The 14,774-nt window shown below is 46.4% G+C and overlaps 3 protein-coding genes across 4 annotated transcripts; all 3 read left to right on the plus strand.

The window, feature by feature from the left end:
* The first annotated feature begins 3,153 nt into the window (after positions 1 to 3,153).
* steap4 (STEAP family member 4) lies at positions 3,154 to 7,661 on the plus strand. Its single transcript, XM_029129370.3, has 10 exons — positions 3,154 to 3,583; positions 3,842 to 3,949; positions 4,041 to 4,111; positions 4,200 to 4,287; positions 4,791 to 5,069; positions 5,148 to 5,242; positions 5,322 to 5,432; positions 5,642 to 5,684; positions 5,852 to 6,016; positions 6,882 to 7,661. The coding sequence occupies exons 1-10, from the start codon at positions 3,383 to 3,385 to the stop codon at positions 7,137 to 7,139; spliced, it is 1,419 nt and encodes a 472-aa protein (XP_028985203.1). The 5' UTR covers positions 3,154 to 3,382; the 3' UTR covers positions 7,140 to 7,661.
* A 639-nt stretch (positions 7,662 to 8,300) lies between these two features.
* LOC114843125 (neuronal pentraxin-2-like) lies at positions 8,301 to 11,674 on the plus strand. Its single transcript, XM_055503228.1, has 10 exons — positions 8,301 to 8,392; positions 8,545 to 8,599; positions 8,686 to 8,788; positions 8,866 to 9,160; positions 9,246 to 9,467; positions 10,103 to 10,150; positions 10,337 to 10,388; positions 10,512 to 10,614; positions 10,706 to 11,003; positions 11,095 to 11,674. Exons 2-10 carry the CDS (start codon positions 8,545 to 8,547, stop codon positions 11,311 to 11,313), a joined length of 1,395 nt encoding a protein of 464 aa, XP_055359203.1. The 5' UTR covers positions 8,301 to 8,392; the 3' UTR covers positions 11,314 to 11,674.
* Positions 11,675 to 11,826: 152 nt separating this feature from the next.
* LOC114843123 (serum amyloid P-component-like) lies at positions 11,827 to 13,960 on the plus strand. Of its 2 annotated transcripts, XM_029129371.3 has the most exons (6): positions 11,827 to 12,315; positions 12,383 to 12,428; positions 12,506 to 12,557; positions 12,767 to 12,869; positions 12,961 to 13,258; positions 13,349 to 13,960. In XM_029129371.3, exons 1-6 carry the CDS (start codon positions 12,239 to 12,241, stop codon positions 13,565 to 13,567), a joined length of 795 nt encoding a protein of 264 aa, XP_028985204.1. In that variant the 5' UTR covers positions 11,827 to 12,238; the 3' UTR covers positions 13,568 to 13,960. The 2 variants fall into 2 exon arrangements, with proteins under 2 accessions (XP_028985204.1, XP_028985205.1); XM_029129372.3 differs by lacking the exon at positions 12,383 to 12,428.
* Positions 13,961 to 14,774: the final 814 nt, after the last annotated feature.

Here is a 14,774-nt window from a genome sequence, read left to right on the forward strand (position 1 = left end):
CTCGACAATTTGTGAATTTGTGTTTGCAGACTAGTTATTAAGCGACTACAGCAGGTCAGGCTGGTCTTCATACAGGGACGTCTTATAAATATGACATCAATAAACCTAATAAAAGCATTTAGAAATGAGTTGTAAAATAAATGTAGTGGAGTTAAGAAATTAAATGTAACTACTCCAGTGATGTTCAAACTAAATGTCCAAATCTACATTCCACCCCTAATTAAATTCATATCATATAATCACAGAGTTGATTATAGGTTTTTGCCTTTATTAGGTAATATTTTCAGGGAAGATAGACAGGAAATTAGGAGTCGGGCAGCGATGAGTGAATTGCAGGAGCTGGACTGAAGCCAGACTCTAACTATGGACTTCGCAGTCATGTGGAATGGGCCGTAACGTTTCAGCTAGCTGCGCATTTCTGTCACCGCATCTCAAGACGGCCGGATGTTTTTATGGCTAAACGTTGTCTCTGGCGCTGGAGATGCAGCTCGGAGAGATTTCAGCTTCAACATCAGTCCGCATCCAGCATTTTAACCGGAGCTACATGCTAATGAGGAATATGAAGAGAAAAATGTCGTGACCTCCATCAAGACTGACAATCAGCCATGCAAACCCACACAGTCCCGAGAACTGGTCCGGTCCGGCTCCAGTAGCGTGGGTGGGTTTTAACAGTGTTACAGCAGCAGGGCTCAGTCATTCAGGTTTATACCCACTGACACCATGTACTCATATTGCTCTGCATTGTAAGAGACAGGGTGCGTGCATGTGTGTGTGTGTGTGTGTGTGTGTGTGTGTGTGTGTGTGTGTGTGTGTGTGTGTGTGTGTGTGTGTGTGTGTGTGTGTGTGTGTGTGTTAGCGGGAGAAATAAACCGAGACTGTGCGAGTGTGCGCATGTGTGGACTGGAGTGCGTTACGAGGAGAGATTGGATCTGACCCATTAACTTCACAGGCCACTCATTGAGCACCAGTGCAGCAGGGGTCAGTAGGAAGAGTTCACTGTAAATCTCCACAACGATGACAACGATAAACCAAAGAGAGAGAGAGAGAGTGGGAAAAGCACAGCTTGCAACACGGATCCTGACTGAGTCCAAAGCCAGGAGAAGTTTCACTAAGGATATGATCTGCTGCCAAGCTGCCAGCTGGACTGACATTTCTTCTGTTACTCATTTAAAGCCTTTATTTAAAAAAGCGGTTTGACAGTTGAGACGTTTTTAAGCGAACAAACGGAGCCCGTGTGGGTCGTTGCTGGGCTCAGAACCCCGTGCTCAGCCGTGGCCTTTCTGGCTGCGTCGGGTCACGGCCCGCGAGCCTCAGAAACACAGCTGAGGGCGCTCATGGGAGCACATGCGCCGCCCGAGGACAATACAAACAGCAGATGTGTCGCGAAGAGGAGGTGAAGCGAGGCGAGCGAGAAGCCACCGCGCCGAGCGTTCGCTCCGCGCCCTCCGGCCCGAGGCCCGGTCGCTACCCGGCTCGGTCACACCTCGCATCCGACCGCCTCTGACCCCCGCAGCCCTGCAGCAGCGTGCACCTGATCACCGGCAGCACCCGGTCGCCCTCTCCCTTTCTCTTTGGCAGCGCCTCCCGCCCTGCGGCAGATGATTGCGCTGTAATTTTCCACACTTATTCATGTGCCTGATAATCCATCACCTGGGTCCGATCACTGCACAATTAGCATTACTTTGCTCCGCTCTCCGGGTCTAAGGTCACCATCATATATTTATTAGAGCGGCTGTAAAAAATAGCACATGACAAACGCTGCGTGCTGCATTCAAATCACCACAAGTGCAACTTAAAATCAATCATCTTGATTATGAAGAACAATGATCCGGGGAGCAGGATGCTACGGGAGCGCGGAGCCAGGGTTCATTAGCATAGACTTGTAGCTCTAATGCAGGCTGCGTTTTGCTTAGACAATCAGAAACTGCGGAGTGTAAAGCCAATCACGCTAATGGCTGCAGCCGGGGAATACTGGGCGATCTAATCATCACCCTCGCCGGAGAGTGCCTTTCTGCAGGCTTGACATTTGATATGTGATTGCTGCTTCCATTTCGTTTTGTTTTGACCATCAGGAGGCCGCCGGCGCTGTTCCAGGCTGGACCGTGCCGTGTGTGGAGCACGTACAGAAAGTGCTCGGCTGCTGCTCTGTTTGCTCACTGGCTCGCTCTTTGTCGTGCAGTACATTGATGGACCGTTGCTGGTCGAGCTTTGACCCGAGCTCCCGAGGACAAGGACCTGTGGGTCACCGTGCGTTTCCTTTGCGTCATTCAGGCATCCACACAGGCGCACACTCCGCTGGGGTACAGTGAGTTACAGGGCGAGTAATTACAGCGCAGCGTTGGTCAGTGGGTCTGTGGTTCACCTCAACCGTGGCCACTGGAGCTATTCTGGACGCGGGGCTGGAGTTAGAGCCACTCGGTTAAGAACATTAATTACTCACAGGGGCAACACAAGAGTGCGAATTAGAGTGTAATTGGTGGGTTTGCCTGCAAAACCTTCAGGAGAAATTCTCCTGACCATCAGTGACCGCTTATTTTAGCGCATAACCCGCTGCTTTATTTGTTTTGCACACACGTCAGGCTAATTAGCCGTTGTCTCATAGTAGAGAAAGGGGGTGAGGAGGCTCTGTGTTGGTACTGTAACCTGAAGAATTAACACCCACTATCAAAGTAGTAAAGCTGTTTTCTCCCATCTTTGCCTTCACGCTGTGCAAACGAGCAAACCTGCGATAACAGCGTGCTGTCGCTGGATCGGATACAATTAAAAGTCTGTCTAACACTTGCGCCACCCGCGGAGAGTTCATTAAAGTTTCTAAATGTGCTTCGTGCCCTCACGAAGCACATGCGCGTGTTTCTGACTGCGTCTATTCATAGCAGCCATTTGGCAAAGCTGGCAAACACCCGGCATTTTGGCAGCCAGCAATGAAACGGCGGCGTTGTTTTTCCAGCGTTGCATAATCTGCCACAGATGATCTTCTGATTTCCCAGAAGAACACGACCCTTGAAGCTGCGCCACGATATCTCCCAGCCAAACACACACGCACAGACACACCATTTGCACAAAGAAAACATTGCTGCGTGCCTGGGGGACACACACCGGCACTGGGAGTTTCCCAGTTTACACGGACTTCCCAGAGTCCTTCCTGAAAACGGGAGGGGGTGGGCCAGTACAAAAACTGGGCCAGGACCGGAAAGCCTGCCAGTCTAACGAGTCATGAGCTAGACACAAGGACCTGAGGGACCGACCGCTGATCTGCTAACACTCCTTCAGAAGAGCTCCATGTTAAAGATTTATTTTGCTAGATCGGCTCTGAGTCGCTGCTCAGCTGCATTCCAGCACTGACAGGAGCCCTGCGTGTGACGGACGGCAGCCGCAGAGCAGCATGTCTGCGGAGGTGAAGCCGGAGAGCGTGTCGCTGGGCCCTCTGGGCCCGGCGGGCGCCCCCGGGCCGGAGCCGCTGTGCGTCCTCGGGACCGGGGACCTGGGTCGCTCCCTGGGCCAGCGGCTGCTCCGCGCCGGCTACAGGGTGGTGTACGGCAGCCGCAGACCCGGCAGCTGCGGCCCTTTGCCCGAGGGAGCTCAGGTACGACACGCGCGGCATGTGCTCGGCCTTTTTCTCCCTTCCTTCGTTTGATGATGACGGTTATTGTTGTTGAGCTGCATGTTGCAAACGTGTGTAGTCCAAACCACAAAAACAGCCTTTGGAAAGTCGACCCGGCCGGACAAGGTCGCTGATAATCCACATGTGTCCACAGATGTGGCTGTGTTTGCTCTGCGTGCCTCCTTTGTTGCTTTCCTGGGACTTTGCGCTGCCTGGACATGTTATTTTCTCGTCGTGCAGGTGATGAGTCACGCGGCTGCAGCCCAGGCGGCCCGACTGGTCTTTGTTTGCATTCACAGAGAGAACTACGCTTTTCTGGAGGCTCTGGCGCCCGAGCTCAAGGGGAAGGTACAGTCACAGCACCGCACAGCCGCAGCCCGAGCCCTGTGGAGCGGCGGCCGTTTATCCCTAACGCTCTGCCCGTTGTGCTGTTTGGAAGGTGCTGGTGGACGTCAGCAACAACCTCAAGAAGAACCTCCACCCAGAGGCCAACGCTGAGTATCTGCAGAGGTCAGAGGAGCAGAAGCGGTCCCCAACGCATCCAGACGCCTTTAAATCCAGACGCTGTGGATCATAAAGAGCAATGCTTGTTTTCCAGGTTAGTTCCTGGAGCCCACGTGGTGAAAGCTTTCAACACCTTGTCTGCCTGGACCCTGCAGACCGGACCCTCAGACGCCAACAGACAGGTATCACATCTAAAACATGATGCACTTCATCGTCCGATGTGAGGCAGGAAAACGTCCCGGTCCAAGTTACGTTATTAACTCATTTAACTCCAGTGTGAAGAGCCAGCCTTGCTTTGACTCCGTATCCTTGAATCAATTAAATGTCTCTCAGATCTCTGCTTGCCGCACGTGCCCCCCCCCCCCGCGGCGGCAGCAGCATATGTGCTTTGCTTTGTTTTCTGTTTTGATCCGGTTGCGGCGTCCCAGCGGACAGTAAGGCACACAGGAGAGGGCCCGCGCTGTCAGCGCTGTATGTTTATGTAGAGCGTTTAGAGCGCCGCCGCCGACATCGCGTCAGCGTCGACGCGGCTTTGTTGTTGGGTTTTTTTTCCGCCAGCTTTTTCCCCGGGCTAAATTCAGCGGGAGCCGCGGCGCCTCCAGGTGCTTTCATGTTTAATCCCCCGGCGCCCGAGCATCCTTTCATCAGCGCGTGCGTGCACCTGAAGAAGGCCTGCGTGCTCCAGGTGCACCTGTGTGGCGACAGCGCCGAGGCCAAGGACGCGGTGGCGGACGTGGCCGCCAAGCTGGGCTTCGGCGCCGTGGACCGGGGCGCCGTGTCTGCAGCCAGGGAGCTGGAGGACGTCCCGCTGCAGCTCTTCCCACAGTGGAGGCTGCCGCTGCGCCTGGCCGCCGGCCTCACCGCCTTCTTCTTCCTCTACCTGCTCCTCAGGGACGTCGTCTCTAAATACACGAGCGAGGGCAAAGACGTGTCCTTCAGAATCATGGTGTCGCTGGCCAACAAGGTGAACAGGAGACTCCCAGAATCTATGGATAAACGAAGCCTCCTGTCGTCAGAGTAACCTGATTCTGCTTCTATTCAGGTGTTTCCCATTGTGTCGCTCATCATGTTGTCCCTCTGCTATCTGCCCGGCGTCATGGCCGCCTTCCTGCAGCTCCACAGAGGAACCAAATACAAGTCAGACGCGGCCGCGCAGCTCACGTCTCCCTGGAGACGTACCGTGCGATCTAATGGGCCTCCAACTCCTCCGTTGCAGGCGTTTCCCTGAGTGGCTGGACCGCTGGATGCTGTGCAGGAAACAGCTGGGCCTGCTGGCGCTGGGCTTCGCGTCGCTGCATGTGCTTTACACCCTCATCATCCCCATAAGGTAGAGAACAGCTTACAGAGCCACAGTTTACTGCAGAACGAGGGGACGGGGAGACGGAGCCGTAGAGCAGAGCGTCAGATCTGTGAATGGAGAAACGCAGCTTCTCTACTTCCAATCAATCCCGGCAGCTGCTGTTAGAAGTGTGACAGAGGCAGGTGTGTTGCAATGTTTCTGTCTTCTTTCAATTGTTTCCACGTTGTCGTCCCCAGATATTATGTCAGATTCAGACTTTCTGCAATTACAGTCTCAGAGGTAAGAGACCGCCGCGCAGCGAGGGAATAGGTCTGTTTGATATGTTCAAAGCCGTGTGTTTGCATAAAAAAACGACACGTGTTTATTCCCATTTAGTCAGAAAGGCGCAGCGTTTGTGTGCGTACGGTAACAAACACCCCCTCGCTTTTGTTTGCCGCCCCGTCAAGATCCGGGAGAACCGAACGGCGGCGTTCGACACCACCATGGCCTGGCGCACCGACTCCTACTACGCCGTGGGGATCCTGGGCTTCGGCCTGTACCTCCTGCTGGGAATCACCTCGCTGCCCTCCGTCAGCAACGCTCTCAGCTGGAGAGAGTTCAGCTTCATTCAGGTGGACAGCATCGCATTTACACGAGTTTCGGTGCAGCCTGTAAACGTTCTGGCTCCGTCCCCCGAATCCCGTGTTTCGATGGAAACTACGACAAATTGTTCCGTTTTTCCCTCGAAATGCTAAAGCAGCAAAGATTTGTCCGCTCGCATGATCACATCTTTAGTCTCCCTCCAGTTGGATTTGCGCTGAAATGTTGTGCTAGTCAGAAAACGAGTCGCGCCTTCGGAAGCCAACACATTTGGCACAAAAAGGCGGACGAGCGCTGCCGGTCAGTGTTGAGCGCGCGTCCCAGCAGCCAAACGCTGATAGAATTAATACACACGAGCTCGTTAGGGAACTTCAACCATGAAATCCATGAAATCTGCTGCGTGCGTCCACCGCTGCACGTGTGCATGCTCCGGGCTGCTGGGAACCCTGACCGCACTCTACCAGACCTTTACGGAGCTTGAACACTGGCTGAAAAAGTACTTCTTTTGCTACGATCCGCTAAGATTTAAGCTGTGACTGACACCGTGACTGCGGTTCAGCGCTGTTCTGCGCAGTGGCTGCGCAGACAGACAGCTTCCTGTTCCAGTGTTTGCGATACTCCCACCGTCTATCTATAGATACTTTGACCGGGACGGCGGCAGGAACAAAAGTCTCCCTCACTACAGGGAGCACATTTATTCATAAATGTAACTAGGTCATGACAAGTTAATTTTCTCATTCCTCACCCTCCCCTTTACTTCCAGCCCAGATGAGAGCAGTTTCCTAAATGTTAAGTTATTCATCAAATGTAATTTGGTGGGCACATATTATTCCATTGCTGCGCCGGCTCCGTCTCCAAACAGGCTTCTCACTGGGTGTGTGTCTTCGTGTCCACCAGTCCAAGCTGGGCTTCCTCACCTTGCTCCTCTGCACCTTCCACACGTACCTGTACGGCTGGGACAAGTTCCTCCGCGCCTCCAGCTACAGGTGGTACACGCCGCCCGGCTACATGCTGTGCCTGCTGCCGCCGTCCGCGGTGCTGGCGCTCAAGCTGCTGCTGCTGCTGCCCTGCGTGGACCGGAGCCTCGCCCGCATCCGACAGGGCCGCGAGAGGGCGCGTCCGCGCGAGGACGCAGAGAAAGCGCTGTTGACGTAGGACTGTGGAGCGCACACGGGGTCATTTGTGTTTTGGATGACACAGGCGCTACAGGTGTACCTTTTGTTAACAGGTCAACGGTTGTATACTATGTAAATGAAGAACTTGGCACCTACACACCATCCAGCATCTGCATTCACTACACACATGTACAGCATGCGAACATTAAGTTGAACAATTCAGATGCGTGTTGTTTTTACTCTCGACTTCTACTTCCTGCACTAGTGTATTTTTCAGATTTCACTAAACACTAAGGAAATAACGTGATCCAAGTGTTGTTTGTTAGACTTTAAACATATGAATTAAATGTTACATGTAAGTAAATACATTTTTCATCCTTTACTGCATCAGTGTTATATATACACTCACACTATGTATGTTTATTGGATTTACTTCCTGTACCTTGTGTTATTTTACATTCGATTTTTATACTTGTTTTTTTTTTTTTTTGCTCCTATACATCAATGTAACGTCGTATATAAATATCTTGTGTTGTTCCTTATATAAAGCATTGACACCTAATCTGGAAGCTCAGTCTGGGATATTGTTGTTGCTACATGTAAGTTCAGCATGCTCTGCTAGTGGTAGCGGTCTGATCCCTCTCCTGGGTTCAACCCTCTGGCTGATCGGCCGCCGTTCTCCAGGAAACATTGGCTCTGAGCTGCAGGCTTCTCCCCAGTCTCTACTGAACCTCATCACATCAGTGGAGTATGTACTGTAGACTCCTCCATCACAGACATTCTCTGCAGAGAAGATATAATGTTTGGTTGTGGCAGTACAGATAGAGTCCTTGATGTTGTACCGCAAGTCATTTTTACTGATTGAGAAGGCCGAAGGAAACATAAAAGTCATATCACTGGTAGCTGTTGAGGCACGTGATCAAACATCAGCAGCCACATGCAAAGGAAAGGAAGAACAAGAAGGAAAAGATTGAACAAATATGCTTCATCTGGTCAATCAGGTTTAGTTTTTTAATTGTGACATCTTCATTTGAAATGGCTCAAGCGTTTATAGTAATATATTGATCTTACAGTTTGTGTTGTAGATCTCCTGACAACCCAAGTCACAGCACAAACACATGAAGCTCACAGTCCAGAACAGGCTATTTCATCATGACTTAAATCAGTAAGTCAGCAAGTATGATGGCATGAGCGGAAAACGCCTTTTTAGAGAACGTTTAACTGGGGAAGTGGGTATAAAATGTGCACTCTTATTGTCTATTGCACACAAACTCCTGACCTCCAGCTCTAAAGGTAAGATACTGCAAAGGAGACAGTGTTGGATTAAGATTTACATGTTGTATGCGGCATAATAGAACAATGAAACTTTACTGTTTGCAGACTTTTACATGCCTGTTAAATTCCTGTAAGACTCAATAGAAAATTCCCTGCTTGCTTTGAATTAGATGATGTTTTTTCTTGTGCTTGTGATCCTGGCGTCATGCACAGCAGCTCCTACGGGTAAGAAATTCATAGTCTCTCTCACCAAGGTAAACCTGAGGTTCGACTCAGGCCTCCTGCAACATGCTCATTGTGATTGTTTTAAGATCTGACAGGGAAGATGTTCACCTTCCCACAAGCCACCGACACAGCTCGCGTGAAGCTTCTTACACTGAAGAACGATTTCAAAGCTGTAACTGTCTGTTTAAGGTAGTTTATAATTACTAAATTATAAATAATATCACATTTTCCAATCACATCTGATTATTTTTTCTCACCGCCACCAGGTCCTTTACAGACCTGCGCCGAGACCACACCTTGTTCTCTCTGTCCACACCATCCTCCCACAACGACTTCCTGATTTTCAAGGATGCAACTAACAACGACGTCGAGCTCTGTACCAGGGATGCTGAGGTAGACTTCAATCTAGACTACAAGCTGAGCAGCTGGAGCTCTGTGTGTGGCACATGGGACGCTGCGTCTGGACTGGGGCAGCTCTGGATGGATGGAAAGCCTTCAGTAAAGAAATTTATCTCCTCCAATTCAAACATCCGAGGGACACCAATAATTCTGTTAGGACAGGTACGAACACAACGCGACACTGTTGCTGTGTTGCATCTCTCTGTTGTGTTAAACATTGTGCGTGCGCTTACTTGAATCTCTGCAGGAGCAGGATTCCCACGGCGGAGGCTTTGACCCCAACCAGTCGTTCGTTGGCATGATGTCCGATGTCCACATGTGGGACTACGTCCTCTCCTCCTGTGAGATCCGGAAATATGTCGATGAGCTAAACTTCACTCCGGGGAACGTGCTCAACTGGAAAGAGCTGGACTTTCAGATTGTTGACCGAGTGCTTATAGAAGACAAACAAAAAACCTGCAGTGACCAGTAAACACTTCCAGCCAATCATACTGTACCTACAGTAATCAGCCTTCTGACTCAGATGATGGTTTTATGCAACCTACATATTAGGAAACACTGCAAATACTGTTTTTATGCTTATTAATGATTCACAAAATGAACACCTTGTTTTGCTGCAGTGATCTAAATAAGAAACCAAACTTTCAGAAGCTCATGTTCCACATTGTGTGAAACCTGTGAAAAGTTGCCTGTTAATGTAAGTGTGCAGTTGTTTGTGTACAGTATATACTCTATGTACAAGATCATAAAGATCATAAATTACGGCATTACTGTATACGCATACAGTAGGTATAGTAAAATTACTAGCAACATGAATCCAGTCATTCATGATATACAGATACTGTGCACTTGTCTTGTGCTTTATAAGAACAGTTAATTTCTACTTTCTTCACATCACAAAGAAGGATCATCGTCATTGAGTGTGGACAGCCTGCAGTTGCCGTGTTCGCTAACTTTGCGTTACAAAACCGAAACGATTTCAAAACGAGGCGGATCCTTGTAAATTCCGTTGATTCAACAAAAAGTGCAGTGTTGGAAAATGTAGAAGCAGATAGAGGAAGGAAAGAAGAGAGACAGAAATGAGGAAGCTCAGAATCTACAAAGCTTAGTGCGGCTCACAAACACAGACAAAGTCCAGACATGGATTTCAAGGTAAGATTAATCAATTTTTATATTACACTATAATAAATGTTAAAAGTGTTTTCTATTATTTTGTAAAAGTCTAAAGCAAATACCAGTAAGCTTATTTGTGTTGTACGGTGCAGAGAGCAACTCAACCTACTGATCAAAGTCATGCTACATGTTTTCTATTGTCGTTTGTCTCCTTCTTTATATTAGATGGAATTTTTCGTGCTGATGATGTTGCCAGCGTGTGCTGCTGGTCTACAAGGTGAGTGTGGGATAAGTTATGTACATGTCATGAAAGTACATCCTGAATTTTCTCCTAAATTGTGAATGAGGGTGAAGCCACAACACGATCAGTGCTTGAAAAACCACTTGCCCTGTTTTTCAGATCTGTCAGGTAAAATGTTCATCTTCCCTCAAAAAACCAACAAAGCACACGTGAGGCTGACGGCTTCAAAGCAGGACTTCAGCAGCGTGACCGTCTGTCACAGGTAGAGTAGGACACAGAAGGCCTCCAGGCCAACACAGCAGGTCTACATGTGAAGTCCAGTGATTAAGAAAAGTCTTTGTTAATACTTGCAGATCATTCACAGACCTCAGGAGAGATCACATCCTCTTCTCTTTGTCTACCTCCTCTAATTCAAATGACTTACTGATCTTCTGGGATGACAAAAATAAAGAGATTGAGCCTCATATCAGAGATCAAAAGGTAGAATATGGAGGGCAGGAATACAAGCTGAACATGTGGCACTCGGTCTGCACCACGTGGGACTCCTCCTCTGGACTGGTGCAGGTTTGGATTGACGGACAGCCCTCAGTTAGGAAATACAGCAGCTCTGGATCAAGCATCAGCGGAAGCACCATCATCATTCTAGGACAGGTACAGTGCAGCGTACGCCCACACGTTTATGTCAAAGTACAATTGATTCACAGCTCATTTATTGTCATTCAAACGTTTCCAACCTGTACAGGAGCAGGATTCCCACGGCGGAGGCTTTGACATCAACCAGTCGTTCGTTGGCATGATGTCTGATGTCCACATGTGGGACTACGTCCTCTCCTCCTGTGAGATCCAGAAATATGTCGATGAGCTAAACTTCACTCCGGGGAACGTGCTCAACTGGAAAGCGCTGGACTTTCAGATTGTTGACAGAGTCCTGATAGAAGAGAAGCAAAGCTCCTGTCACTGAACATTTAGAGAACATTATCGGTGTCCTGCTTTCTCTACAGTTTACTGGCATCTACACTTTGTTAAGTGATTGTTTATTAACTTTTAATACTCAATTTCCATTTTGTGTGTTTAGTATGCATATTTTGCAATGGGCATACTTCCTGTAAATTATGGTCAGGGCTACATTATTGAGCTTGGTGTCACTGGAAAGGAAATTCCTTATAATTTTCAAAGAAAGAAACAGAATCTGTTACAGTTTTATTGAATCAAAGTAACAGAGACACAAAGCTGAGATTATGTTTTAAAAAAAATATTTTCCTACATTTTTAAATGAATTATTAACAGACAATGTGTCAAAAATAAATTGAATGCACTAACAACTTGTTGACCTGAATTCTATAAAGATTCCGTTCAAAAAACACCTAGACGGTAGTTTTCTACAAAGTTTTATGTAAAAACATGTCAAGTCGAGGCCCACAGTTGCCATTTCGAGGCCTAAAATTGGAACATGTCCATAGGCTTTATGAAATAATTAGAGATGTAAATGCATTTTTTTATTTAAAACATTTTTAAAGCTGGACACATGCAAATGTAAGTAACCTGGGGACACAATGAGTGCACAGAACTAGACAAATTACAGTCTATAATTAGTTGTCGTTACATAAATACTGTGCATTTAAAGGCATGTGCTTTATAAGAACATTCATTTTCATTCTTTCTTCACATTACTTTATTCAGAATTTTCAAACAAACTAAAAATCATTACATGGCAGATGTCTACAGACTTCTTTAGTGGGGGTGGACAGCCTGTTTCCGTGTAACTTTCCCTTGCAACACCACAACGATTTCAAAACGAGGTAGATCCTTGTAAATTGTGTTGAATCAACAAAAAGCCTGGTGTTGATGGTAAAAATGTAGAAGATAGAGGATATAAATGAAATGACATGAATGAGGAAGCTCAGAATCTACAAAGTTTAGTGCTGTGCACCAGCAGGGACAAACTGCAGACATGGATTTCAAGGTAAGATCAATGCTTATATTAAATAATATTAAATGGTAATAATGTGTTTTCTTTCCTTTCTTAAAAGTCTCAACCAAATACCAGTAAGCTATTTGTGTTGTACGCTGCAAAGAGTAAGTCCTCCTACCACACAGATCAAAGTCATGCTGCATGTTTTCCATTGTCTTGTTTGCCTCCTTCTTAATATTAGATGGAATTTTTCGTGCTGGTGATGCTGCCAGCGTGTGCTGCTGGTCTACAAGGTGAGTGTGGGATATGTTACACTACAGTACTTAAAACCACAGTAATCTTCATTTTCACTACAAAAATGATTGGAATTCTGTACTTTGATTAAAATCTAAAAGTTATGTACATGTCATGAGAGTAAATAATGAATTTTCTCCTAAATTGTGAATGAGGGTGAAGCCACAACACGATCAGTGCTTGAAAAACCACTTGCCCTGTTTTTCAGATCTGTCAGGTAAAATGTTCATCTTTCCTCAACAAACCAACAAAGCACACGTGAGGCTGACGGCTTCAAAGCAGGACTTCAGCAGCGTGACCGTCTGTCACAGGTAGAGTAGGACACAGAAGGCCTCCAGGCCAACACAGCAGGTCTACATGTGACGTCCAGTGATTAAGAAAAGTCTTTGTTAATACTTGCAGATCATTCGCAGACCTGACGAGAGAACATGCGCTCTTCTCTTTGTCTACCTCCTCTATTTCAAACGACTTCATGATCCAATGGGATGACAAAAATAAAGAGATTGAGCCTCATATCAGAGATCAAAAGGTAGAATATGGAGGGCAGGACTTCAAGCTGAACATGTGGCACTCGGTCTGCACCACGTGGGACTCCTCCTCTGGACTGGTGCAGGTTTGGATTGACGGACAGCCCTCAGTAAGGAAATACATCATCTCTGGATCAAGCATCAGCGGAAGCACCATCATCATTCTAGGACAGGTACAGTGCAGCGTACGCCCACACTTTTAGTACAAGTACAATTGATTCACAGCTCATTTATTGTCATTCAAACGTTTCCAACCTGTACAGGAGCAGGATTCCCACGGCGGAGGCTTTGACATCAACCAGTCGTTCGTTGGCATGATGTCTGATGTCCACATGTGGGACTACGTCCTCTCCTCCTGTGAGATCCAGAAATATGTCGATGAGCTAAACTTCACTCCGGGGAACGTGCTCAACTGGAAAGCGCTGGACTTTCAGATTGTTGACAGAGTCCTGATAGAAGAGAAGCAAAGCTCCTGTCACTGAACATTTAGAGAACATTATAAGTTTCAAGTGTCCTCCTGTTACACATAATGTTCTCTATATTTTACCAGCGTCTACGCTTTGTTAAGTAATCATTAATTAAAGGATCTTTTTTCAATTTACCTTGATAAAAGAAATATGCAAAAGACTGATTATAACGTAATGAAGAGCTTCCAGGTGAAAAAAGAGCACGTGTTTAGAATGTATAGAAATTCCCCTGCTGTGGGGAATTTATTTATATTATATACAATCCAGACTTAGGGCAATCACCAGCCAACAGATAGACTTGTAGCCCTGTTTATTGTGTTTCGACACCTTCAAATGTTATATGTAAGTTTTCTTCTCTTGTTTTTAAACAAGTTCTTTGGAAATAAATAACATCCAGTAAAACTCCCACCCAGACTGATTGTTCACGATGCTTGCTTTACTATGTTATACTGTGTGATAAGTTAAAGCTGGACACACCTTTAACTCCTATACTGCTATGTATACAGTAGGTATATATAGGAGTATAAGCCAGGGACACTCAATGAGGGCACAGAACCAGCCAACATAACAAACTGTAATAATTTTAAATAATTTTCAAAATAAAACTATTAAAAAATTATGATGCACAGCAGTTTATGATTCTCATGGTTTTTACAGTCACACTGACTTTGTGTACTGTATTCTATGTTAACAGAAATTAAGCAAATATTAACCTATAACTTAACTAAATAATTATTCAATGCACATATTGATGCATTGCTACTGTATGCCTATCAAATAGCAATGCTTTTGCTTTGTAAGATATAGTGCATGCTAATTCTACCGGCAGCAATTAACTAAACTTAAAATTAGCAAATTAAACTGTAGATTAAACACATGTTTATTATCATTTTGTTGAAATTATATATAATAAATAATGTTTTATTTTATGAAGATATTTAATGAAACTTCAGTCAATCATGAAATTAGCATGAGGCTGATCTTATGTAAACAGGACAAAGTCATAGACAGACAAACAAGTATTACAGGAAGCTGAGTCACACTGAAATCACTATGTTAATTATTAACTATTAACAAAATATTTAAATGCATTTTTGCTGTTGTCACAGATTATTACATTATTATTACACTTGTGACTTAGTGATTGTTCATTTTTCTTTCTCTTTCTAAGGTCTGTCAGGTAAAATATTCACCTTCCCAGAAGAGACCGTCACAGCTCACG

Source organism: Betta splendens, chromosome 16, assembly GCF_900634795.4.
Source record: "Betta splendens chromosome 16, fBetSpl5.4, whole genome shotgun sequence".
In the NCBI taxonomy this organism is placed as follows: Eukaryota; Metazoa; Chordata; class Actinopteri; order Anabantiformes; family Osphronemidae; genus Betta; species Betta splendens.

Coding starts and splice junctions, on each gene's coding strand:
- steap4 (XM_029129370.3), top strand. CDS start 3,383: ATGTCTGCGGAGGTGAAGCCGGAGAGCGTGTCGCTGGGCCCTCTGGGC. Junction 3,950..4,040: donor CGCCCGAGCTCAAGGGGAAG/GTACAGTCACAG, acceptor GCTGTTTGGAAG/GTGCTGGTGGACGTCAGCAA. Junction 5,070..5,147: donor TGGTGTCGCTGGCCAACAAG/GTGAACAGGAGA, acceptor GCTTCTATTCAG/GTGTTTCCCATTGTGTCGCT.
- LOC114843125 (XM_055503228.1), top strand. CDS start 8,545: ATGATGTTTTTTCTTGTGCTTGTGATCCTGGCGTCATGCACAGCAGCT. Junction 10,151..10,336: donor GTCCAGACATGGATTTCAAG/GTAAGATTAATC, acceptor TCTTTATATTAG/ATGGAATTTTTCGTGCTGAT. Junction 11,004..11,094: donor CCATCATCATTCTAGGACAG/GTACAGTGCAGC, acceptor CAACCTGTACAG/GAGCAGGATTCCCACGGCGG.
- LOC114843123 (XM_029129371.3), top strand. CDS start 12,239: ATGAATGAGGAAGCTCAGAATCTACAAAGTTTAGTGCTGTGCACCAGC. Junction 12,316..12,382: donor CTGCAGACATGGATTTCAAG/GTAAGATCAATG, acceptor CTTTCTTAAAAG/TCTCAACCAAATACCAGTAA. Junction 12,870..12,960: donor AGCGTGACCGTCTGTCACAG/GTAGAGTAGGAC, acceptor TAATACTTGCAG/ATCATTCGCAGACCTGACGA.